This window comes from Lynx canadensis, chromosome A3 (assembly GCF_007474595.2).
Source record: "Lynx canadensis isolate LIC74 chromosome A3, mLynCan4.pri.v2, whole genome shotgun sequence".
NCBI classification, from domain to species: Eukaryota; Metazoa; Chordata; class Mammalia; order Carnivora; family Felidae; genus Lynx; species Lynx canadensis.
In genome coordinates, this window is record NC_044305.1 from 104,151,511 (window position 1) to 104,177,464 (window position 25,954).

Genomic DNA, 25,954 nt, shown 5'->3' on the forward strand with positions numbered 1-25,954 from the left:
GGTGGGAGAGCTCGTCTCGACGCCCCTGCAGACCGCCAGCCTGCAGCCGAGGGTTACTCTTCCCACCTTGAGCCTGAACGTGAAGGTCGCGCGGATCAACGCGCCCAGAGGTAAGATGAAGGACACCAACTTAAGAACAGGTAAAGCAGAGGTGGCCCTAGGGGTGTCACAATGGGAAGTTTGCGGGGCCTAGTTATTGACGGTTGTTTTTCTCAAGGGATGGTGACCACGTGCAAAGCGTGCAAAGCGCCTCGCCAAAGTAGCTCTGTCCCCCTCCGGGTGGGAGGTGGCGCCGGAGAGGGTCGCAGGAGTCAGGCTCCCGCCTCCAACTCCGCAAGCCCGCGGCGCGCTCTCCAGGTGGGGCAGGGCGGCGCCCGCGGCGCGCACCGGGGACCTGGGCGGGGACGGGGCGGGCGGTGACCAGGGCTCCTCCCTTTTCGACCCCGGGCTCCCTACTCTTAACCCGCGCGCGGGGGCGCCCGGGCCACTGGGTTCCGCAGAGCGAGCTAGCGGTCAGTGCAAAGCCGGAGCCGCGCGCGTCCAGACCCGAGGCCGACGCCAGCACGCCGGCATGGCCCCCGCAGCGGCGTCGGGTGGCAGTACCCTGCCCAGCGGCTTCGCGGTCTTCACCACCTTCCCGGACCTGCTCTTCATCTTAGAGTTTGTGAGTCGCCGGCGCGCCCGCGCCTGTGCTAGGGAAGGGGCGGAATGGTGGTGGCTGCGCGGGTCCCCGGAGCACCTGGGTAGCGAGGCCACAGTGAGGAAAAAGTCTCTCTCCTCCCACCTTCCAGTCGTTTGACCCCCTCTAGCCAAGGGCAATGGGGTAAACAGTCCCCAGGACCTCGGTGGAAAAACCAAATTCCCAGGATGGGTCAGATGTTGGAAACAGGCCCCGGGTCCACTTGTAGCGCGCCCGTTACAGAGCTGCGCTCCCAAACCGCTTCACAGGTGCCGCGACGAGTATGCCCTTCCTGGAGGGCGACGTCCTTGTGGAAGCGTCCAGCTTTTCCCCGGGTTAGGATTTCTTTTAAAAAAAAAAAAATCAAAAGGAACCCGAGTACGTGTTACCAGCCGAGGTTTGCAGATTGGGTTGGTGTCGTAGGAGGGGCAGAATCTGGATTATTCTCTTCTGGCTTTTGAAAGTTTCTGGCGAGTGGCCGTACTTGCCACAACTTTGATCGGGGAAATAAACAGGCGTGGTTTGCTCCGCTGCAGTCGTTCTGCCCTGCGCGACGGGTGGGGGGGAAGAGAGAGGGACTGGCCTTGAGCGGTCCTGTGCCTCGGCTGACCTTGAGCAGCGGGAACCCCGCTGCACCCGCGGCTGGCCGTTCCTTAAGCCCGAGCCGCACAGCCTCCGCCGCCGGCGGCTTCGGAGAGCGCTTCCCATCTAGGCTTCTGGTAAAGTGATCACCCTGTGGGGAAGTTCCGACCGCCCTCAGCCTAACCTCCGCAGGGTCTGCGGCCCCTTACCTGGGAGAGGGCATGGTGTGTTTACTCTGTGGGTGTGGTGCGTTGAGGTCACAGAGACTCCTTCCCTGCACCCCGACCTCAGAAGTGGCCGCCCGGAAAGTTGGTCGAAAAAGAAACTGCCCACACCTGACTGTGTAAAAATAAACGGGACCCCGGCTTCTTTCTGTCTGATTGGAGGCAGGAGGGTGTGAACAGCAAAGGGAGCAGGTTCTGGTCTCCGTGGAGATGGTGGAGGAAAGGGCCAAGGGGGCTGAGGTTCCCTGGGGCACTGTATCCTTGCAGTTGTGTGACTTGGGTTGAGCCCAAACCTGGATGTATCCAGAATGACTTCAAAACCTGGAGCTGGCCAGAATCAAGGAAGTGACATCTAGAAGGAACTCTGGACACCACTAAGCCCAGCCCTACCTACAATTTACGGATAGGCCCAGAGGGGAGGGGCTTGCATCCCCTGGAACATTCTTTTTCCAGATGGCTCATCTGAGTGCTTCTCCTCAGCAGTCAGCCTGTGCTTGCCGAACGCTGGATTTCTGAAAAGAGCATATAGACCTGCGGCTTGGGAATAAGTATTGGGTGGTTCCTTCAGAGGCTACTCTTTACAAAGGCAGGAGTTTCATAACCAAAAGAGATGAGGGCTGATGCTGAGGTGTGATGGGGCAAGGGAGATTTTTAAGCAGCAAAAGGTCTCCTTAGTGTCTCTTACATTGCCCTCGTGAGTGGCTGATTCTGCCTTTGTAGCTCTTCGAGGAACACTAAAACAAGAATCAGGAAAGAGTGTGTTACTTCAGCTCCAGGCAGAAAACCGGGGCCCCATCCTCCTGCCGCCCTGACAAGAATGGGCTCAGGTGGCCGCAGGGGGTGGCAGGTGGGGGCGGAGGGGTGCTGGCCTCACAGAGGGGACAAGCCTCCCAATGCCTCCTCTCGGTATCACAGCTTAGGGGAAGGAGTGCTTCGCAGGGTAGGAACCACCCAGCCAGGCAGAGCCAAACAGGGCGATCTGCTGGGTGGGGACAGGAGGATACCCCACTGCCAAAACCCACCAAGTGAAAGCGGAAGGCTGGAGGTGGGAAATCTCAGAACCATGGATTAGTGGAAATTTACTCCTCCCGGGGCGGTTTTGTGACCTGACATAGTAGGGGCTTCAGGAAGAAATAATTCTTTCCTGCTTGGAACTTTCCTCTCGGCTGTCTGAGAAGTGATTTTTTTTTTTTCTCCTCGACCCTTGCCCTGCTCCCTCACCTCCCTCCTTTCCCCCCAACTTCCTGAGAGACCTAGGGTGCCTCAGTGGTCTCTCTCAACCTCTATCCAAAAGGACACACAACCCAGTTAGAAAATGTGCAACAAACTTGAATAGGCATTCCTCCGGAGAAGCTGTACAAACGGCCAAGGAGCGCATGGAAAGATGCTCAGCATCATTCATTATTAGGAAAACGAGATAAAAACCACAATGAGGTACAATTTCACATGAAATTATGGTGATTATTATTAAAAAAGAAAAAAGGAAATAGCAAGTGCTGGCCAGGATGTGAGGAAATTAGAACCCTCACACATTGCTGATGGAAATGTAACATGGCTCGTTTGCTTCTGGAAAACAGTTTGGTAGTTCCTGAAAAACAAAAAAAATTACCATTTGACCCAGCAATTCCATGCCTAGGTTTTTAACGAAGGTGATTAAAAGCTGGGACCTGAACAGGTACACGTACACTCATGTTCTTAGCGGCACTGTTCACAATAACCAACGGGTAGAAACAGCCCCAGTGCAATGGCTGGAGAGACAAATTGTGATATATCCATACAGTAGAGTATTATTCAACCATAGAATGGAACAAAAAATACTGATACATACTACAAAGGTGATCAACTTTGAAAACACAATGCTAAGTAAAAGAAGCCAGACACGAAAGGTCACATATGCTTCCATTTATATAAAATATCCAGAATAGGTAAACCCATAGAGACAGAGCACAAACTGGTGGTTTTCCAGGGACTGAGATGAGAGGGACAAGGGGCCCAGTTTCCTTTTGTGGTGGTGAAAATGTTTTGAAGTTAGAGGGGGTGGTTGCACGACGTGAGTGTATTAAATGCCACTGAACTGGTCAATTTAAAATGGGTAATTTGGGGGCACCTGTCGGTTGGGGGTCTGACTTCGTTCTGCTCAGGTCTTGATTTCGAGGTTCACGGGTTTGGGCCCCGCGTCGGGCTCTGTGCTGACAGCTCAGAGCCTGGAGCCTGCTTCAGATTCTGTGTCTCCCCCTCTCTCTGCCCCTCCCCTGCTCATGCTCTGTCTCTCTCGCTGTCAAAAACAATAAATTCATTAAAATATATATATATATATATATATTAAAATGGCTGACTTTATGTTATGTAGACTTAAATTTTTTAAGAAACAAACGTCAAGAAATATTTCATATTACAGGAACGGCACCCATATAATTATCATTCCACTTTGTCAAATCTTAATAGCTGGCCTTATTTTCTTTTAGTATGAGGGAAATAAAGCTTTTCAGATGGCACCAACGCCCACTGGAAACTCCACCATTATCTTCTCTTCCCTCCATCCTTGGGACAATCTCGAGGCTAAATGTAGTAGTGTTCATTACCCCGGAGGAGGGTTTATTTAGACCTTCACTGCATACCTAACTATGGGCAGATTACACATGGCATTATTTTAAGTTTTCACTTTATGAAAATAGCAACACACACACACATTACCTATCCCACTGCAGCAGGCTTTTCATACAAAGTTGTTTTGAGGCTTACACAGCTTGCTACTGTTTCTCCCGTCTGCTGTTCGTGGACATTTTGCTATTTTCGATTTGTTGCTTTCTGCCGTTGCATTGCCAAGAACATTCTTGTATGTGCCTCTTTAGTTACCTGCTGGGGATTTCTTCCCAAAGGGAGGGTTTGACCTCCTGGTTCATAGGGAATGCCCCTCTTTTGTTTCCCCAGATGTCGCCGCATCCCTGTCCAAAAAGGGTAATTCCAGTTTCCATACTCCAGAAGCAGAGGGACCTGAAGGCTGATGAAGCATAATTAAGCTCAGGTCCCTTCCAAGACCCTGCCTCATTTTGTATTCTTTAATAAAGAAGGGCCCCAAATTGTACAAGTTTGGAGCCAAACAAGCCCCCATTGTTCCTCATCCGTGCCACACTTGATAACATCAGAATTTGTAATTTTCAGCGAACCCAGTGGGTGTGAAATGCTTGGGTATGTATAAAATCTGTAGTCCATTGAATTGATTAGTCATAGTTCACACGCCCACGCCTGACCTCCCAATAGCTTGGGAGTCACAGATGCCAGCGTCCGAAGCGAACAGGGTGGAGCCCCACCCCCCTCCCAAGGCAAGGAAACTGCCCACAGGGACAGGGAAGGGTGGTGGCTCCGGCGAGGCACGGGTGGGGGTGTATGGCAACCTCACCCTGGCCCAGCGCCCCCATCCCAGACCTCTGAACGCTGCAGGGTCGTCGCAGGAAGTGGAAGGCAGATCCAGCGAGGTGGCGGGACCCCGCCTGTCCGAGCGCCAAGCACCATCAGAGTCACACTGGCCGTACGGCTGTTGTATGCCACAGGGACACTGGTGTCCCCCTTATGGGCAGGCTCGGGGTGGGACATCCCCTCTCCCAACACGGGCGCAAACCCAGGGCTTTGCTTCTGGCCTATTCCCCTGTCCCCACCCAAGGAAGATTTTTTCCTCTGGGGATCGCAGGCTGTTTCCTCTTCCTCCTCTTCTCTTCTAAGCCAGGGCCTTCGTGACACTTGGTCCACCATTCACAGAACAAAGGTTAACATAGGATGCTTTTTGTCTCAGCTCTGGCCAGGGCCGGAGGAAACTTCTCTTACAAAGTGCCAGGAGAGATAACAGCCGCCCCCACCCCCCCCCCCCCCCGCCCTTTCAGAACTTGTAAAGGAAATGCCAGAAAACAGGTTATGAAACCATTAACTCGGCTCCCTCCCCCCCAGCCTATAAAAGAGGAGAAACTGCTGACAGAATGGCTAGGAATGAAGAGACACTTGGAGAGCACAGACAAGTAGGGTCAACTGCTGAGAGCCACCGCTCCTGGGGTGCACCTTGTGGGGTGGAGCAGGGCGGGGGCGGGGGGGGGGCACGCGGGTTGGGCTTGTCATTGTGATTCTTCCAGTGAACCGGACACAGTAAAATGAGGCCGTTTCCCTGACCCAAAGTGACTGGGGACTTTCATTATTTGAGAGTGACCAGACAAGTCCCGAGACCTGCCCTAGATTTTCACCTGCCTGGGAACAGCGGCCCTACAGAGCCGGGATTGGGCGGTGCGGGTGGGGTGGGAGCAGGATGGGAAAGCAGTTTTCTGGTGGGTGGTCCACCTTCTGGTTACGTGGAGAAGACAGCAGGAGAACTCACAGGAGATAAGAGATGTAGAATCACAGAAACCTAATTTGTCGGAGCTGGGAGGAGACTGAGGCTAGGCACGAGCCGGATTGGGAGGTCGAGGCGGGGGGGGGGGGGGTGCGCAGCTTACCCTGGTAACTCAGTCTCCAGGGTGGCACTTCTTGTAGTGACAGCAAGTCACATCCAGGTTTCTGCGTTCACCCAAACACCCACGAGGAAGTTTTGCCTGCAGCAGAAAGGATCGTGAAAGGGCGGCCATGTCCATCTGGCAGCCCTGGGCAGGCCTGGTTCCCTTCTTCCCTTCTCTCCCCCAGAGAGTGAAGGGGCAGCTCAGAGCCACTGGGGAGCTCACAGCCCCTGGCTCTGCTTGTCACAAATACATCCTGAAGGATCTGGGTCACTAGGTCGAGGCTGGGCCCAAGAATCTGCATTTCATAAGCCATTGATTCAGCAAGGTTTGGAGGGACAGTCGGTAAGCCAGCCCACCCCCTCGATGTTTTCACGTCGAGGACAGGGTAGTGGAGACAGTTCTCAGTGAGAGGCTGGGGCAGGGAGCCAGGTGCCCTAAATATTCTCCTCGGTTCAAGGCAGGCACCCCCTATGCTCCTGTGGAAAGTTCCCTGCTGCCCCAGGCAGGGACCTCTTCTATAGTCACCAGGCAGTGGGGGCTGACCCTGCTGGCCAGCTCAGGACAACGGCTGAGCGTGGCCTTCACTGGCTGTGCCCACTGAGCCTGGCCCTGTGTCCTTGTTTTGCGTTGGGGGCCCCTCTCTGTAGCTGTTTAGAAGTGGGTAAGGATATTGCTTTTCTCCTTTCCTCCTCTCTACAGGGAGGGGAAGAAGTATAGGTAGAGGGGTTTGTTCTTGGAGTTGAGAAGTGACTTTTCTGGTTTTCAAGAACCAGAGGACCAGAGGACTGCTTTGATCAGGAGAAAGTGACTTTGAGCTGTTCTCTGGAAACTGCCTAGCGTGATGATGGGGCTCAGCCGCCACGTAGTCATGCATGATACACTGAAAAAGGTTGCTTTCCATAGGTCCTTCCCCAGCTTGATGCAGATGGGGTCATACCCAGAGTGATGTGAGGCATCCTCTCTCTCTGAGTGCTTTCAGGAGAGAGTGGGAGGATCCCAGACGCCACTGCAGGGGAGAGGGAGAGCTCTCACCCGGTCACTCAAGGTGGGCCAGGGACAAAGGCTGACTATTTGCACCTACACCTGCCGTGCCCTGCAAAGGTTGTGTGTGGGGGGCGGGGGGAGTGCCTTGTGCTGCCAGCCTAAGCTGGTTCTGCACAGCCTTTGGAATGGCTTGGCTTTGCTCTGGGCTTAGGCACATCCTCAGGGAAGGGCTGTGGGTGGGGCAGGGGGCTGGGGATTGGACCACACGGGGCCTGGGGCCTGCCTTGAGGTGGGATGGGGCCAGCCAGTGGAGATCTGCATCGGGCTAGGGGGCTAAGTCCTAATGGACACATCGTTGAGTCCCACCTCCACCCCCAACACAAGCCTGTCTGGGGCTTCCTTCTGGGCTCTCAAGTTGCGGTCCCTGGACATAGTGGACATTGTGGTTTGGACCAAAGGCCACCAGAGAGGGGCACTAAAATATTCCAGCGGGTGTTCTCTTGCGGTGCTGATGGATGTGAAGACAGTGAGTGAGTGAGTGAGTGAGTGAATGAGCGACGCCCCTAGACCCTAAAGCACTAATGCCATGGACAAGTATAGACTGACCCCTCACAGGCTTCAGATTATTCCTAGGGTCCTGGAGCAGGTTCCTGGTACTCTCTGCATTGTGGGGCCTCGACTTACCTTCTACATTCTGGTGGAAAGGTTTAGCTCCTAGTTGGCTCCTGCTGGACACCAGCCGCATGATTATTTTCCAGGGTCATGTACGGGCATTGGTTTTCCGCCATGCTTAGCCCCAGGCTGTCTACCACTCCCACCTCATTAATAGCTAATGTTCTGCCCACATGGGGCAAAACAACTCCCTAAGGCCTGAGAAAAATATGTAGGAGCTAAAAGAAAAGCCTTGTCGTGAGCCATCACACATTGATATGCACGGGCAGTGGGAAGAGGCACGGCCAGGCTCAGCTGACCTGAAATTCCACACCATAGCCCCGGATTCCTGTTAGAATAATGCAGTTGGGCTGGGAGGGAAGGGGCAGGAAGAGGGGAAGGGGGGAGAGAGGAGAAGGATATCCCTAAAACTCCTGGATCCAGCTTTGAAGAAGGCCTAAAGAGAACCCAGAATCCAGGCTTTAAGGGGCGAGGGGGGCGGGGCGCAGGTAGACAGTCCAGGAATGGAGCAAATGGGGAAGGAAGTGACAGCTGGCATGGTTGTACCTGTTAGTAGGGGTCGGGGAGTGGGGGGGGGGGTGCAGGTCATGACAAACATCCTGTTGATGGACCCGGGGATGAGAACCACGGGCCTGTGCCTGCAGAAGAGAGTGATGTCCTTCAGCGTTCTGACCTTTTGCTTGTTTTTGGTCTTAAACACAAACCTTGGTATTCTTTCCTCTGAAAGAACAGAGCCCATTGAGCAGGCGGAGGAGTGGGGGAGGGGAAGCCTGCTTCCAGAAGCCACCTCCTTTGCAATTCTCTCTGGACCCAGGGCAGCTGGGAGGGAGCAGGGTGAAGGCTAATGGGCTAGTGTCCTATCATTCTCTGTGGCTGTTCTCCCGGCCATTTCCAAAGGGACCCTAGACATGGTGGGTGGGCGGGGATTTCCATGGTGACCTGCTTGCGGGTGGGCTTGGGTAAACTGCCCTAGGCTCCCCAGCCAGCCTGTCAGAGCTGGTACTCAGCAGCTGTGGGGATGTGAGCCTGTGACTGCACCTCAGTTTCTGCATCAGTAAAATGGGGATATAACAGCATCTACCTCAAGGATTGATGTGAGGAGTATTATGCACAAAGCTCTTAAGATAACATGATGCACGTAGTAACTGCTGAATAGCTATTAAGTACAACTCTTATTAATTTTCTAATGACTCAAACACCTGCTCTGAGAGCAACTAGCCAATCCCTGCTAAAATAACTGCACGGTGGGGACCATAAGACCCATCCCACGCCACCTTTTGCCTTCGATGCCCTTCTCGGGCAGTGTAGAGGCAGAGGGTGCGTGAGATTTGGAAGTGGGTTGGGGCTGTTGAGGGCCCACTTGCGTGTCTCTGGGGTCATCAAGTACTGCATAGAACCACCCTCTGTAGGGCCCTCTTAGCAGCCTGATTATTTCTGGCTCCCCTGCTCAGAGCTGCCCCTGCCAGCCTGATGGGGTGGCCCGGGGGACGGAGAGGCCCCGGCAGTCCTGCCCTGCCTTCTGCCTCAGAGGCGGGGGATATCTTAAGCCTCTCTCATGAACCACCCTGCCAGCTTGGTGCCAGCTTTGTGACTTCTCAGTGCCACACACATTGCTGCGCCTGCCCACGGGGAAGGAACCAATTACCAGTGAGCCTGGGATTAAGCCTTCCAAAAATGATTTGTCTTCAGTGTCAGTGTATCACCATTTGGAAGGGCATTGGTTCAGGAAGAGGGCAGCCTCTGGCACAAAAGTGTGCCCTCACCTCCCCAAGCCTCCATCCTGCCCTGTGGCTGGTGATAAGCCGAGCACAGTTGGGTGGAGGGGACTGGCAGGAAGGATTCCACCTTGCTTTTGTGTCCTAGGACTCTTTCCAGAACCAGCCCGTAGTCCTCCACTGGTCTCCATTCGAGGTCTTCCTTTAGTGCAGATGGCATGGTGGGACTAAGTCCTCTATCCTTCAGGCCTGGGCTTTCCTCATACCTCCACCAGGGGTGCCCACCCTGAGAGCACCCCGATCCTGCCACATGGCACCTGTATTGCAGGCCATTGCTTGGGGTATGTCTCCCGCCTGGACCCTAAGTCCAGCCATGTTCCCAGCACAAACTGTGCACCCCGAAGCATTTGTCGTTAGCCTGCATGGGTAGGACAGGGGCTAACTTCTCGCCTCCCACCTGGCTAATATTTATGAATCACAAGAGGAGTCAAGGACAGATGGAAGGTGAAACTGACAGTTACCACCCATTCCCAAGGGCAGATGGAAGGTGAAACTGACAGTTACCACCGATTCCCAAGAAAGAACCCCCAGGACCCTGAAAAGAAGCCCCGGGCCCTGTAGGTGGCCGGTTCCTTCTCCCTGCCCTGCATAATCCACACCTGTTTTATTCGGTGGCTCACCAAATTGCTATCCTCCTTGGTGATTCCCATTAGTACCTTTTGTTTTTCTTGCACTGAAGCCACTCCCGTCTGGTCTAGTAGTTGCACGGATTTGCTGCTCTTTTATAGGTAGCTTGCTGGTACTTTTCATGGAATCTCCTAGTTTCTGTTTATCCCGCTGGGTAAAGCCCCTGGGTGTAGGTGTGGTTAGGAAACTTTTCCCTTCACAGGAGGACATGCTTATCTGAAAGCCCCTAGCTTTGTGGACCTGAGAGAACTTTTCATTCATTCAGGAATGAGTGACTGTCCTCCGCATAGGGAAGGAGGTAGCATTAATCAGTAAGCAGTGGCCAGTGCCTGAAGTACAGGGGTAATGGGTACTGTGGAAGAGATCTCCCCGGGACTTGAGAGAAGTGGGATCGAAGGCCTGGACAGGGGCCTTTTCTCAGTCCACACCCACCATGTTAATGTCGACGGCAGACCCGAACTCACCCCCATCCCTTTGAATCTCAAGTCTCTATCTCCCTCTTCACAAACCGACTCCAGGCCCCCTGAGTCCTGGCCTTACCTCAGATTAGACAAAAGGACACCATCTAAGCCTGCCTTGGGAGGGATAATGGCACGATGTGTCCCTCTGGAAGGATGAGCCTGCTGATGAAGGGGCCAGGAGGGCAGAGCAACTTGCACTAGTAAACTGAGTCAGGTGGCCTCAACACCACTCCCAGTGTTTGCCTTGGGAGTAGCCTCAGAGGTCAGATTCCCCATAAGCTGCCTTGTCAGTTGACAGAGGGGGGCAGGGGTCTGCACATAGAAAACCTTCTGATCCCTCCCCCCAGACACCTCCTATAGGGTAAGAATAAGGATCTGTTCAAATGGCTGGGCTCTGTCCCTCTCCCAAGCAGAGGTGTTGAGCTGGTCACCCTCACTGGGGTCCGATACTTTTACCAGGACCTGACTCTGCCCCTGGCGGACCAGAGCCGCTCCAGTGGAGCCTGGCAGCAAGACTGGAAGGGAGGGATGGACTCTGTTTTTAGCGCATGTCTTTGGATAAGGTCTACCTCCGTAGGTGTACCTGCCTCGGTGCTTACTGGCCACGGTCAGGGGCGCTCAGCATCTGTTACGTGCATGAATGAACAAATAAATGAGTGGGGTGAGCAAGGGAGCAAGCGAAGGGAGCTTTTTCCTTCGACTTGCTGGGAGCCGAGTTCCTCTCCACCAGGCAGGTGGGGCTCACACCAGAACCAGAGAAGCTGGCATAAGCCCCACGTGTGTGCCTCTGGCCATCTTGTCTCCACAGGAAAAGAGTCCCCCCGTCTTCCTCTCAGACCTGTTTTCTGAGGAGCCAAGGGAAGTATGGGAAAGGCTTCAGGGTCTTGGGGTTTTGGTCTTTCCCTCTGGCCTCGCTCTGCGCCCTCTCCTACCACCTGGTGCTTCTGTCCCCTTGACTTCCCCTTGCTGCCACTCCCCTGCTCTCCAACAGTTCATCCATAACCAGCCTGTACACACACTCACACCCGCATGCACACACACACACACACACACAAATACCCTCTGCTCTAACTCACAGAATGATGAATCTTTTTAGCCACCCAACCCTAGAGCTGGTTGAGTCTCTCCTCCAGCACAGTTACTGTACTGGTCAGACCACCTACACAACATGGCTGTCTGGCATTACAATAACCCCTGACTACTGAAATAGTCCAGTCGAGTATGGACCTTTCCAGAAACACAAACTGAGGTTACTTTCCGGCCTGTTGGCCAAAGTGCTCGGAGCTCACAGCAGCTGGGACCCGTCTCCTCTGGTGTGGCCATGTTTCCTTTGCCTTCCTGGGGAGATGATTTGTGACCGCCTGACCAAAGTGGTAAGACAGCTTAGTGTTAGGTGCACAGTCTGTGTTCGGTAATGTTTCCTCTCCTCCTCAAGAGTTTGAATTACAAACTCCTGTCCAGATGTGCCTTCAGGGCACACACACCATGCCCTCAGAGCCATTGGGAATTCGATGCGGGGCTCCAAGGCGTATGTGTGTATGTGGAAAGCCCTGAATGGGAAGTCCTCTTTAGTTCACGCCTTGACTGTTACTGGAAAAGTGTCTGCTTGTGAAGACCCTGACAAAGCAAAATATCCAGAAAAATATCCAGAGAATTTGAGCAATTCTTCTGAGTTGACTTCGGTTATCCCAGTTGTGCAGCAGAAACACTGCACAATGGTGGATGCAGAACTCTTTCATCCCTGGTCAAGCAATGGAAACACCACACGAATCTCAAGAATGTGCTGGAGGATTCCTTTCTCCCCCTTGGAACCAAGGCTCATTGTTTGAAGGAAGCCTCTCTCATATTTTAATGTCCTTTGTGTTTCCTTCCACAAAGGCAGACACATTTTTCTCAACTCAGATTTCTAGAAGATCACCAGTTTTTCTCTTTTTAATGGTTTTGAAGTTATTTTATTTTGTTTTTACTTGTGCGAGAGAGAGAGAGAGAGAGAGAGTGCACAAGAGGGGCAGAGGGCAAGAGAGACGGATCCCAAGCAAAGCTCCACATTCAGCACTGAGCCCGACATAGGGCTCGATCCCACGACCCTGGGATCATGACCCTGAGCAGAAATCAAGAGTCAGATGCTCAACTGACTGAGCTACCCCAGGCACCTCTGAAGTTATTATTAAATTCTGGGTCCCAGTAGGGTTCGGAGTGGATAATTGTGCATGTTGAGATCCTAGACCTACTGGAATTTTCACCATGGTGACAGACGAGGCTTTGTCTCATCATATGGCAGTTGAGACAGCGAGGCGCTCGGACTGCGTACCATCTTTCAGGCACTCCACAGACATAACCCCATTTCACCCCCATCCCATGAGGTAGGCGCTGTTGTTATCGCTATTTTTCAAATAGGGAACAGAGAGGTTAAGTATCTTGCCCAGAGACAACAGGCCATCCTGTTGTAAGTGGCAGAGCTGAGACTGAAACTTGGTAACTCAGTCTCTGAAATCTACACCCTTAACCATGCTAGCCTGCTAATCCTGTGGATTAATTCCGAAAGAAAAATTAAGAAGCTTCTCTGAGTTTACACAAGAGCTCCCCTGAAGACTACCTCCTGAGGAAATTTTTTTCCACAAAAATCATTGGATTGGGCAGGCCACGATTTATAAACTCGTTAAAGTCTTTGCAATTTTTTGGTCTGTTTTTTTATATCACCCCTGGTTCTTAGGGAACCTCGACCCTGCTCAGCATCTAAAACTGGACTGAATTAAAAACAGGCGGTTTCCAGTCCGGAAACAGCAGGGGTAGGGGCCTCAGATCTCCAGCGCGTTCCCATTCACAGATACATCTGCCTGACACCCAAGGACCAGCTAATCTCATATTCAAGGCAAGACAGGGATTGAAGCTTGAGGAGAGGGGAGGTAAGGGAGCTTTGCCCCTGGGCTCCCAGAGCCCAGTCAGGAACTGGAGAGGTGTCTCAACTGGCACCACGGGACAGCCGAGCTGGGCACTGGAGACAGGAGCCAGCTGGTATTCTGTTTGATAGGAATTACCAGAACATAATCTAACGGCTCGTGTTGTGGAAATGGGTTCTAAGGCTTTTGGCAAACAGCCTGGGACGTCTGTTCCATGTGCTATAACTCTCCTTCTCTCCACTTGAGAGTCAAACCCTGGGCATTACTGTGTTTTCAGGTTGTCCCAGGCAATTCTCGTGTAGAGTTGAGGACTGCAAACCGTGTTGCGTTAGCCCAGACCCACCCCCATTTTCCAACATGTGGATCGGGACCCCACAGAGAGAGCTCAATGCAGATGACTCCCGGGCCGCCCACTTTAGAGACCGTTTCTTGCCACCACCTTAGCCAGCGGCACCATCTCAGTTATGGAAGACGGTGACCTGGTGTAGGCGGAGGGTGGTGGGAAGTCCAGCCTGTTGACAGAGACGAATGGAAACTGGGGTCATGCCTTCCACTTGTGTTTCAAAATGACTGCTTCTCAGCATTGGGAGCTGGGAGCTGCTTGGAGTTTTCTTTACAAAGGGAAATGTTTGAACCCTCACCTACCCCTTTCTCTTGACAAATATTTGGCCAGTGGGGTCCTGAGGCCAGGATGGGGTGGACTGCTCCCTGCCCAGGATGCCTTATCTCCCGGGTGTGGGGTGCTCTGCTTGCTCTCTCTGTTTGCTCTCTGCACACTTAGTAGGTGAAGTGGGGCGGGCAATGGCTTTGCCCCATGATTCACACGACCCCAGCTTTCCACGCAATGGGGCCTTAAAGGCCTTCACCCTGGCCTGGCAATCAGTTCTGTCTTGCGCCTCACCCCCTCTTGAGCCCCATCTCCCGCCCACTCTCCCCTCTCATTGCCTACCTTATGCCCAGCTCCCTGGTTTCTGAAGCCCTCACTGCTGCTTCAGCATTCTCTGGACTTGGCATATTAATTATATAGTATCTTATATTATATTATATTATATTATTATATTTATTATATAGTATATTTTATACTATATTATATTAGATAGGTATTATTATGTTAGATATTATATATTATATTTATCTTATATCAGTATTATATTATATATTTATTACTGATATTATAGTTATATTTATGATTTATACTATATTATATGATATATTTATATTATATATTTCTTATTTATAAGATATTTTATATATTTATATTATATATTATATTATATATTTATTACTTATATTATATTATATTATATTATTATCCTTCCTCCCTCCAGAAAGCCACTCCTTGTTGACCCTTAGGCCCAGTTACCAGCTAGTCTTACCCCCCCCTTCAAGACTCGATTGAGGCCCTGCACCAGTCCAAGCCGCTTTGCCCACTCAGGGCTGGCTGCCACCCTGCACTGTAAACTGGCTGCCTCCGCCTCTGTCTCTGAGGGCTGTTGGCCTCCGGGGTGAGCAGTGTGTCACCCCTGCTGTGGCTGGGCACAGCGCCAGAAGCTTCGCACTCACACCCGCAGTGCCGGCCAGTGTGCCCCAGCCTGCAGTGGGGAGACACAGCTGCAACTGCCATTGCAGACAAGGAGCCGAGGGCCAAGAGACTGGCCTCCTGCTGCGGCCTCCGCCAGTGGCTTGGGAGGAGCACCCCATCAGCGCGAGGTGACGCTGGCGGTGCCAAACAGCGGCGGGGTGCGGGTGCGAGCGCTGCGGGGCGCTGGCCTCCTTGGCGGCTGAGAGCGGAGACCTCCACGCATGCGCAGCTGTTGGCTTCCCACGGGCCCCCGCAATGGACTTCTCACGACGAGCAGGGCCCGTTTCCACAGACGTGCCTCTGGGAATAGACTCCTTCTCGGTCAGCCTCATCTTTTTCCACTTACCCCCTCCTGTCCGCGCGATGTTATGCCTCCCCCCCCCCACCCCTCCCAGCCTGCGGCCCCTTCCTGCAGCTGCGGCTGCACCTTTCTCACCACCCCCCCCCACCGCACCCCGGGACCCCCAAGGGGCAGGGCTGTGAGGGGTGCAGGACAGGCCCCTACCAGTCTTTGCCCCCCCCCCCGGGTTCTAATCACTTCATCCGTGCTGTGAGGACCTTACCTTCACATGATGTGTGACTTAAAATACATTCCAGGGACAGGCAGGACCGCCGCATGCTTGCTTTAGGAACCTCCCTGCGAATCAGTGCTTCCTCAGCTGTTTGCGGCTTGGAGGCTCCAGAGAAATGGGACACATTCACTCAATGTCTGCCCCCCCCCCAAATGGTGGGGGTCAGAACGGGCCCGTGGGACGTGCTGTGACGGTGGAGACATTTTCTAAAGGTGCCCTTGAGAGAGCATTGCTCGCCTTGAAAGACATTATGCTAAAGGAAAGAAGCCAGTTGCAAAAGCCCATCTTTTTCTATGTGATTCAACTCATGTGAAAGTTGAGAATAGGGAAATCTACAGAGGCAGGAAGTAGATTAGTGGCCTCTTAGGGATGAGAGAGAGGGAAGGAAACAATAGCTAAAGGGCACAGGGTTTCTTTTTCCTTTTTTTTTTTTAAATGTTTATTTATTTTTGAGAGAGAGTGGGGAAGGGACAGAGAGAAAGATGAGATCCCAGGCAGGCTCCACACTGTGAACGCAAGAGCCCCGCGTGGGGCTGTCATGAACCGTGAGAGTCATCCCTGAGCCAAAATCGAATGTTGGACACTTAAACCGACTGAGCCACCCAGGCACCCCTACAGGGGGTTTCTTTTGAGGTGATGAGAATGCCCTAAAATTGGTCTGAGGATGATGGCTGTACATGTCTGTGTATATCCCCAAACCATTGAATTGTACACTTTAAATGGGTGAATTGTATAGTATGTGAATTAGATCTCCTTAAAGCTGTCTAAAAGAGAATTGCTTCCCACCATGTTACTATGAAACTTACTGCTATAGAATAACCACACAAAGAAATAGAAAGCATAGGGGCGCCGGGTGGCTGCATTTGGTGAGCGAACCGACTATTCGGCTTAGGTCAGGATCTCACAGTTTGAGCCCCACGTCGGGCTCTGTGCTGCAGCTCGGGGCCTGGAGCCTGCTTCTGATTCTGGTGTCCCCTTCCCCTCGGGCTCCTCCCCTGCTCACACTCGGTCTCCTCTCTCCAAAATAAATAAAGATTGAAAAAAGAGAAGAAGAAAGAAAAGCATAATTTTTAAAAGGATCTTTGCAAGTATTATACACCCAAAGGCAGGACAGGATCCCGAGGTCTACCAAGGGGCAGGGGCTGGGATTGACCCAGGGTGGGCTTTGCTCCTATGGACAGGTATTCTTACCATGGGCTCCAGGAACGTGCGAGAGGGAGAGAAGAGAGAGAGAGCCAAAAGCAGGTCAAGTGTCTGGATACCTTAAAGCTTCCCTCTGCATGCTCAGCATCCAAGCTACCTGGTGCGTACTCAGGACTTCCGTGGCAGGCACTCAATGCGGTGGCTTCACTCTGACTTCGATCCCCGCCCCCCAAGCCACACAGGGAGACACCTAGATGAAAGAGGTTGAGTTACATGAGCCTGCAGACCAGTCTGAGAGTCATCTTCTCAGATTTTGCCATTTCCAGGACCACCTGTGCATCACTTACCTCATATGTTTTTTACACTTAATTGTGTCCGAAATAACTGTGTCATTACCTTAAAAATAAAAACAGCGTCATTATCCAGTTCACCTTCGCCTACCCGTTCCTGGAGTCCACGCTCTCGGGGAGCTCCAGACCCCTGGCTCAACTCGAAGCCCTTCTTGCCTTAGAAAAACCAAAGAGAGTGAAAAAGAGAATCACTGGGGCGGCCTGGGTGCTCAGTTGGTTAAGCGTCCGTCGGCTCAGGTCATGATCTCACGGTTTGTGAGTTCGAGACCCGTGTCGGGCTCTGTGCTGACAGCTCAGAGCCTGGAGCCTGCTTCAGATTCTGTGTCCCCCTCTGTCTCTGCCCCCTCCCCTGCTCGAGCTCTGTCTCTCTCTCTCTCTGTCTCTCTGTCAAAAAGAAATAAACATTAAAAGAAAGGAGGGGAGGAAGAAAAAGAAAGGAAGAAAAAGACTCATTTCCTGATGTGACATTCAGTGTTCCTCACAGCCATGTCCACTGGCCACCCATAAGCACCTCTGAGGCACCGAGTCCCCCACAGGATTCCCTGACACCACGGCTCTCCCCTCCACATGCAATGCAAACTGTCCCTTGGGATTGGTGTATAAATCATACCAGTTTACCCATATATGTGACCGGAGACCCTGAAGGCAAGTTAACTAACTCAGACACTGAGGTACAGCTGGGAAGGTGTTCCCACACCTGGGAGCTAGCCGTGAGCAAGGGGAACCTCACCCCCTCCATCACATGGTCGGGGATAGGTGCCATATTGTCACAAGTGCACCTGTTTTGTGCTGGGCACTGCAAAGGAGAAGGGCAGGGCTCCCTGAGACCATATGAACAGGGAACTAACTGAGTTTGGTCCACCTTGGATGGTCAGGAGAGGAGCATCCCAGGCCCTTGCCTCTGCCCTCCACACAGGCGTGCCGAGTTCTCCCACTTTTCCATGCCACAATTGGGCCTCCTACATCCAAGTTCTCAGCCACCGACATGTTCGTGTCCCCTGTGTCAGGGCCCGTTATGGAAAAGGCCAAGCAATCCGTGTGATCTTAAAGGCAACTCTGGATGAAATCTACACACACACACACACACACACCACACACACACATCTTATGTACAGTGGTCTAAGGATTTTTATTACCTGCTGTATTTCTCTGTTTGCTCCAATGACTTCAAGTTGTAAAATGTGTCCCACTGCTTCTGCCGGGGCCTTCAGGCACCCTCGGATTCCACAGTAGAGGAGGTTTTCTGGTCAGAGATGCCCATATCTGATTCATTAGGCCCAGCTTGGTTTTGATAACTCCAGATTCTTCATTGCTCTGACTTGTCTACTCAAATGTGATTCTCTTCCTGATGCTTCTCAGCTGAGAGGCTCAGAGAACACCTACAGGGACAGTGGTCTCTTACGTAGCAGGTGGGCAGCAGGTACAGGAGTGGAATCAAGGTACTGTTTGAGTTCACAAGGCAGGGGACATAGGACTAGGAGGGCAGCCCGTCCACAGCCCCGGATGCTCGAAGTACCCTGGAGACCTTTGACTACAGAGCCCCCTCCGCCTGCGTCCCAGCCTTATCTGGGTGAGGGACAGTGGACGAGGCTGACTTCCCGGGGAAGAAAGAAGTACGGAGGTCCCAGCTTGGATTTGTGCGCCTTTGTCCCCGGGGAGCCGGGACCCCTACACTGTCCTTACGAACCTCTTTGAAAACATGGGACTCACTGAGCCTTCGGACATCAACAGGGGCGTCTTCCGGATAACGGCTGGGAAGCGTTTTCTCCCAAACCCGTCCTAGGCCACCTGAAGAGACTCCTCCACTCCAGCCCTGACCCTAGTAATCAGAACACTTCCTGGGCTTGGGGATCGAAGGGGACAAATTAAAAAATTATGCTTATGACATAGCGTGACCAATCTATTTTGCCAAGTAAAGACAACAGAATCTGCTGGTCGCTAACCTTTCGTAAAAGAAACGATATTTCAGTGTCAAAATACTAGGATTTAATCTAGGATGTCACCTCAGAATAATGATCATACTGGATGAGGTAAGTCCTTCTTGGGATGACAAATTACCTGGCGTCCACGTGCCTCAGTTTCTCCATCTGACAAATGGGTCGATACCTCGTTCATAGGGTTGTGAGAATGAACTGAGTTCATATTGCCAAGTGCTTGGGGCAGTGCCTGGCATGTGAGTGTGATAGACGTTTTCCCGTTAAATAAAAAATTGAAATTGTATTTAAAACAGGCATGACAAAGGCAGGCAAGCAGGGGCTTGGGAAGACTGGGTCAGTGCAGGCTACAGCCTTGAGGGGGAAGAGAGAGTCATTTTTGGTGAGGAAAGTGCCCACTGCCACTCTCTGCCTCCTTCCTGTTCTGCTGCCCCTAATGCCCCAGTGTGACCTGTAGGTCTGGCCCTTCCTGGTATGGGCTCTCCTGCTCTGTTATTCACCCCTGTCCTCCCTCCCTCTGCAGGTCTTTGGGGGCCTCGTGTGGATCCTCATTGCTTCGTCCCTGGTGCCCATCCCCCTGGTCCAGGGCTGGTGATGTTTGTGTCCTGTGTTCTGCTTCATGCCACCACAGCCCTGCTCATCCTGTACATAGTTGGTGCCCACGGCGGGGAGACTTCCTGGGTCACCCTGGTGAGTCCCAGCCCGGAATGGCTGATGGTGGGTGGGTGGGTGGGGTGGGTGCTGGACCCTCTCCCCTGGCAAGCTGGCTTTTTCCAGTGCTAGGTGATGCTGCCCATAGATGTCTCCCAGCCACGTTCCAAGGCTCAGCCGGCCAGCCCTTCGGCTCTGAGCTCTCCCCAGCAGCTCTCTGAGGGCTCCCCACAGTCAGGAGGTCAGGAGAAGGTGAAGCAGAGCTGGATTGTCGCTGCCCAATTCCCACTGGGCCTGCTCTTTCCTCCTGCATGACTGCCTTTTTCATGGATAAACAGCAGCCCCAACCACCCCTCCCCATGCCACCCTGCACCTGCCAGGTGCCTGCTGGCATCTCCCAACGTCCAGGAGGGGCTGGTTCCATCTTGGGGGTGGGCAGGGGGTCCCGGAGGCTGGCCTTGGCTGCCCTGTGTGAGGCCAGGCTTACTGGCCAGTGTCCAGTGATGACCTTCTAAAGCAGGGTCTCCAAGGAGGGGCTTGGGGGGGTGGGGGGAGGGGATGGCCCGTGGACATAATACTGCGTAAATTCTGCCTTAAGGCCCACGAAGGGGGTAACATGTATGCATGGGACACCTGGCCATTACTTACCATGTAGAGGGCAGGGCCACTTGGCCAGGCCTTTACTCTCCAAAGGCCTCCTACGGAGACTTTTCGACATCACCTCCAAAGGCCAGCTACTCAAAACCCCCGCTTTGTATTTTCTTGCTTTTAAACATTCCTGGAGCTCCCCCCCCCCCCCCCCCAAAAAAACTGACAATAACAGACGGAACCCACAGTGGAAATGGCCTGGGCCTCTCACCCTGCACTGGTCACCGCAGGGCCACATCTAAACTGAGACTGGACCACATATGACACTTCTCAGGGCCAGAGCCAATTTCTACCGTTAGATCCCAGGCTGCCCCTCCCTGCCCCCACCTCTTACTTGATCCCGAGTCAAGGGAAGGCAGCGTGCCTTCTCCCTTAAGTCCTGACTCTGGCCCCCAAACCAGTGAGATGAAACCAGCTCTGTGAGGAGGGGGCTGGGCTATGGTAATGGGGGGATGGGGCAGGGGTCTGGGCGGGCAGGCCCTTCCTTCCCAAAGGAAGTAGCAGAAGATGAGGGCGGGACCTGAGCCGTGCCAGGAGGGGACAAGACTGGTAGCCACGCCCTGCTGGGACCACAGCTGCCCATCTCTCTGATGGCCTTTCCTGACCCTGCAGGATGCAGCCTACCACTGTGTTGCTGCCCTGTTTTACCTCAGCGCCTCTGTCCTGGAAGCTTTGGCCACCATTGGGATGCAGGAGGGCTACACCTACAAACACTATCATGAAAACATCTCTGCTGTGGTGAGTCCCCCCAGGCAATTTGCCCCCGTTCCCAGTTCCCACCGCCCACCGATGGAGGGTCAGCAGAAGGCTGTTTGGGCCTCCCCTCTGTTTCTTAGCTCACTGACTTCCGAAGGAATGAAACCTTCCCTTATTCCTGAAGAAACGGAGCCCTGGAGAAGGGAGGGCATGTGTCCAAGACTCCCCTTGGCCCTCTCTGCTCAGATGCTCCGCTGCCAGGCCTGGGCTGGCCTAGGAGTCCATGCCTTTGCAAAAGGGACATGACCGTGAGCACCAGGCACTATCTGAGCTCTCCATAAACGATCTGATTTAACTCTCACGATAACACTAGGGTGTAGGTGCGCTTATTATACCCATTTCACAGATGCAGAACTGGGACACCAAGAACATGTATACCTTGCTCCAAGGTGGCCAGGAATTATTGGTGTCCAGGGCAGGTGACCACTTTTTTTTTTAAGTTGTTATTTATTTTTGAGAGAGAGAGAATGAACAGGTGAGGGGCAAGAGAGAGAGGAGACCGAGAATCCCAAGCAGGCTCCTCACTGTCAGCACAGAGCCCAGTGCGGGGCTCAAACTCAAGAACCGTGAGATCGCGACCAGAGCTGGAGTCAAGAGTTGGATGCTTGACCGACTGAGCCACCCAGGCTCCCCCATCCACACTCTCAGCACCTGTTTGGAGCATGAGTTTTGGCTACTTGGGTCTACTGGCTCTCCCTCAAAGCACAGTCAGCTCGGGGAAGCAGCGAGGTCAGGGATGGAAAATAGAGTAGCCAGTGTCTCCCCAAGCCCTGGCTCTGGAACTGAGGCTGTGGAGAAACCTTTCTGGGCCCAGCGTGTCCAGACCCCCAGCTGTGGTGTTTGTCACCACAGTTAGGACTTCAGCTCTTCCCGATGAGCCTCCTGCCTAGCAGCTCTGAGAACCTGCTGGAGGAGGAGGGGCCAGAGCTCAGGCCTCCACCGCTTTCTTGAGCAAGTGCCTCAGCTGCTCATCTGTGAAATGAGACGGTAATTCCTGTCCGACTCCCTCAGGACTACAGACATATCGAACACCTTCCTCAAGCCTCACAGCAAGCAATGGGTGGCCCGGGGGCTTGAGCCTCATTCGCCCCGTCAGCAGAACAAATGGGGGTGCCAGCTGTGTGTGGCCAGGGTGCAGGCTGCACGCGGGCCTCTGAGCTCTAAAAGAAGCGTTCTCCAACTGTGGGACCAGACCCATTGGTGGACTTCGAGGTCCACCAATTTTCTTCCTAATGGATTTTCTTCTTAATGGGATGAATCGGAATGACAGAGAGGAGGAGAATGTTTGATTCATAAAACCTCTTTCCAGAGTTCTGCACGTGTGGGCTCCCACCAGCATGCAAACTCGCGATATCAGGTGTATTTCTAGCCGTGAGTGAGGTGTAAAAAATAGGGAAGAAACTTCAGAAAGTCGCGCTCCTCAGATTTCTAGAGGTTGACCTGTGAATCCTACAAATCCTGAGGTCAAATGTGATGATAGATCACAAGATGCCAGCTCCGGGTGCCAAAACTGTACTGTCCCCACTTTTTGGAAAGAGTAGAGTAGAGGGTGAGAGAAAGCCCACAGGGACGGGCACTGTTGGGCTCTAGGAAGGGGTTTGGTGAAGGTGTTCCTTCTGCTTCCAGAGGGTGGGGTCTGGAGGAAAGTTAATGAAAACCTTGTCTACGGGTCCCTTGTCCCAGGGAAGCCACATGTTCCCCTTAAGCTCCCAGCCTACTCTCCAGTTCCAGAACCATGGCCACTGTATGGTCCCTGGCACCCTTTCAGCCGTCCCCCAGTGTGGGAATGTCTCCCATATTGGCTCATCTCCCAAGATGGCTGCTTTCTAAATACTAACACAGCCAGGAAGCACCTTGGCTATTTTTCCTTCCCTTGGGAGGCTGGTAACCCACTTCCTCCGTTATCCTTCAAATGACTCTCTTTCATTTCCTGTCACCTTATAGAGCCTCATCCCTCCCCCTATCCCAACCCAGAGGCCTTCCCTCCAAACAGACATCAGCGGCAAGGCGTTTGACAATTTCCATAAAATTATTGCGGATAATAGTGAAATGTGCATGGAACATGGCTAGTGGGTCAGCACGTGACGGGACGACCCAGATAGGGTGAATTACTGCCTCTGCCCACTGGACAGATCTCTAGTTGAGAACCACTGTGATCTACTGTATTCCAACTTTTCTCTTTTTCTTCCTTCCTAAATGCAACGTACATCCAGAGAAGTTGAGTAAGATACAAGTGTACCAAGTGATGAATTTCCATGAAGTGAACTCTTCTCTGTAACAAGCATCCAAACTGAGCAATAGGACATCATAAATAGCTCCCAGAATCCTCCTGTCCTGCTGCTGCTATCACCGTGCACCCAAACAAAAGATTACCGCCATCCTGATTTCTAGCTGCCTAGTTCAGTTTTGCCTGCCTTTGAACTTCATGTAATGGAGTTACACAGTGTATATTCTTTTATGTCTGGCTTCCTTCTTTCAACCTTAGATTTGTGAAGCTCATCTATATTTTGGGTGGAGAGTAGAGTGTTTATTCCCACTGCTGTATATCATTCCACTGGTGGCTACACCGGCTTCTATTTGTCCACGCCACAAGTGATCGTGTCCCCCCGCCCCATTTTTGTTAGTTGAATGAGATCTACATGGGCATGCCCAGGCAAAGTCGAGAGTGCCAGAATCAAGAATCAAAATGTTGCCAGCCGGCCGATGCACTGGGCCAAAGGGGATGTATAAGCCTGGTTCAATGTAAAGTCACATCTTTCTATTCAAAATATCCATTGTATGAGTGCACAGGGGAGATCCTGCCCAACCACAACACGCCTTTCCTGGGGGTAGCCAGCCCGAGAATGGGGAGGCACCTCAAGACCTTCTCCCGCACATTCTTGGCCTTTGAGAGCATCTGGCCTGCCTCTCGCCCCTCTCTGTGATACTTAGTTGGACCCGTCTTGAAAGCTAAGCTTCTCCCTCTTTCCTTTGCAGGCAGCAGAGAGTCTGTGCCAGAAGAATCCCTGGGATTGGTGGGAATTAACTGAGGGCAGCTAGAAACTTCTGCAGAAAGCGAGAATAATAATGGCAGCCATTTAGGGAGAGGCGTTTCTGAAGGCCTAAGTATATGCCTTCACGTCCCTGGCTCTCAGTGTCCCCAGTGTGCCATTGCTTGACCTCACTTGGAAAATAAGTGCCTGTTTGCTGTCACTGCTGGGGACAGCTGAGGTGCTTCTGTTCAGGGCTCTCGCATCCGTCAGCTGCTCCCATCTGACAGGGAGAGGTGTTTTTTTGGGGGTGCTGCTCACTCAGGTACAACCGCTCCTCTCAGATGGTAGTTAAGGGTTCCCGGATGAGTTCCCTATATTGGTTATTAAGTAACTCGGCTTACTCATTGCCTCTGGCCAATGAGGGTGAGGAGTTCGCCCATGTGTGGAGGCAGGGAGAGAGCAGGCATGATGACCGCCGGTGTTTATGGGGCATTTTCAAGAGTCATGGAACCGTAGCTGCCCTAATGTTGTGCCTGGGTTGGAAACTCTTGACCCCGACACCCAAGGTCACAAACCAGGTGCAGATATTTGACTTGGGGGCAGGCAAGCCTTCAGGGAGGCCAGCCACCCAGAGTAGGGTGATAGGAATAGGTGGGGCCCATGTGAACATCGCAAGTCGGGGCCTTGACAGGGACAAAGTGACCGTTTGCCCCATTTCCAGGGCCTTTGTTCCCAGTGCCAAAACACTGACTGGATCTTTCCAGAAGCTTTCTCAGTAAGCCCCTCCTTTTTGCAGAAGCTCAGTCCCTCCTCCCCGTCCCAGGTCCTTACTTCCTATGAGCCTGGCACCCTTGCTCATGCTTGTGAAATTAAGATTCCTGGAATAACATTCTCGCAGGAGTCTGAGGATGACCAGACAGCATCCAGACTTAACCAGAGCCAGCAAACCCAGGTGCTCATATTCTCTTAGCCAAGGTCAGTGGAGTCAGCTGGTGGATTCTGACCTCACAGGTGTGGGGGAAGGAAGCTTCCCATGAAGAGTAGTATCATTTGAGGGGTCTCTGAGGGCCCCCATTTCCAATTGGGTGGCACCAGCATGATGACTTGTGATGACAGATAATTGACCTTGCAGCCCCAAACCCAGTGGGCTGGTAGGTCACTTGGAGACCTGTGCTGAAAGCATTCTGGGGCCACATCTGGGCTCGGCAGGAAAGGATATCTGCGGGAATGATAGAAAGCAGCAGCGGCCCGCACCCTTCCAGTCTGTCACTCCCAAGCGCCATGTCATCGCCTGGCTCAGTGTCAATGGCCCACGCGTCGCCCTCTCCCCATGCACTCCCTTAATGGCCATGTATCTTGGTTTCAGGTGTTCTCCTACGTGGCCACTCTGCTGTACGTGATCCATGCGGTGTTTTCTTTAATCAGATGGAAGTCTTCGTAAAGCAGCAGAACTTTTGCCGCAAACCCCAGACGGTGTTACTCATCAGCCCGCCTTCCAGCATAACATTTTCGACGCAGAAACACTCTCGATGCTGGAAAGAAGAAAACAAACAAACAAGCAAAAGTAACGCCTCTGTTTCTTGTGGGTGTTATGTTTACTCTCCTACGGCCTTCATGTCAGGGTTGGGGGCTTGCCACGTTTGACCTCCAACTACGAGCTGTCTTTCTAGAATCATTTCCTATTTGGAAAGGGGATGTGGGGGTGGGAAAATGGGGAGCGTGACCACAAAACAAAGATCCCCTGCTGACTCCCGGACCGGATCTTTTGAACTGTCTTTTGGAATTTCCACAAGCCTCTTTGAGTTCCCGCCCCCCACCCCCCCCCCCCGGGGCATCCTTCCAAGTCTTCATGGATAGTCTACCTGTCAGGGGGAGTAAAACTCACCCAACAAATATGTGCAGATGTCCACGTGGAAGATGATAAAACCTTTGAAATGCTTTATAAAGTGCCTTTATGTTCGATA

General features: G+C 52.7%; 1 protein-coding gene across 1 annotated transcript; it reads left to right on the plus strand.

Moving 5' to 3' along the window:
* Positions 1-474: 474 nt before the first annotated feature.
* Positions 475-25,954, plus strand: MAL (mal, T cell differentiation protein). The gene is given in 5 exon segments (XM_030311161.1): positions 475-664; positions 19,487-19,580; positions 19,583-19,653; positions 20,875-21,000; positions 25,357-25,954. Coding segments are annotated over 5 exon segments (459 nt in total). The 5' UTR covers positions 475-571; the 3' UTR covers positions 25,432-25,954.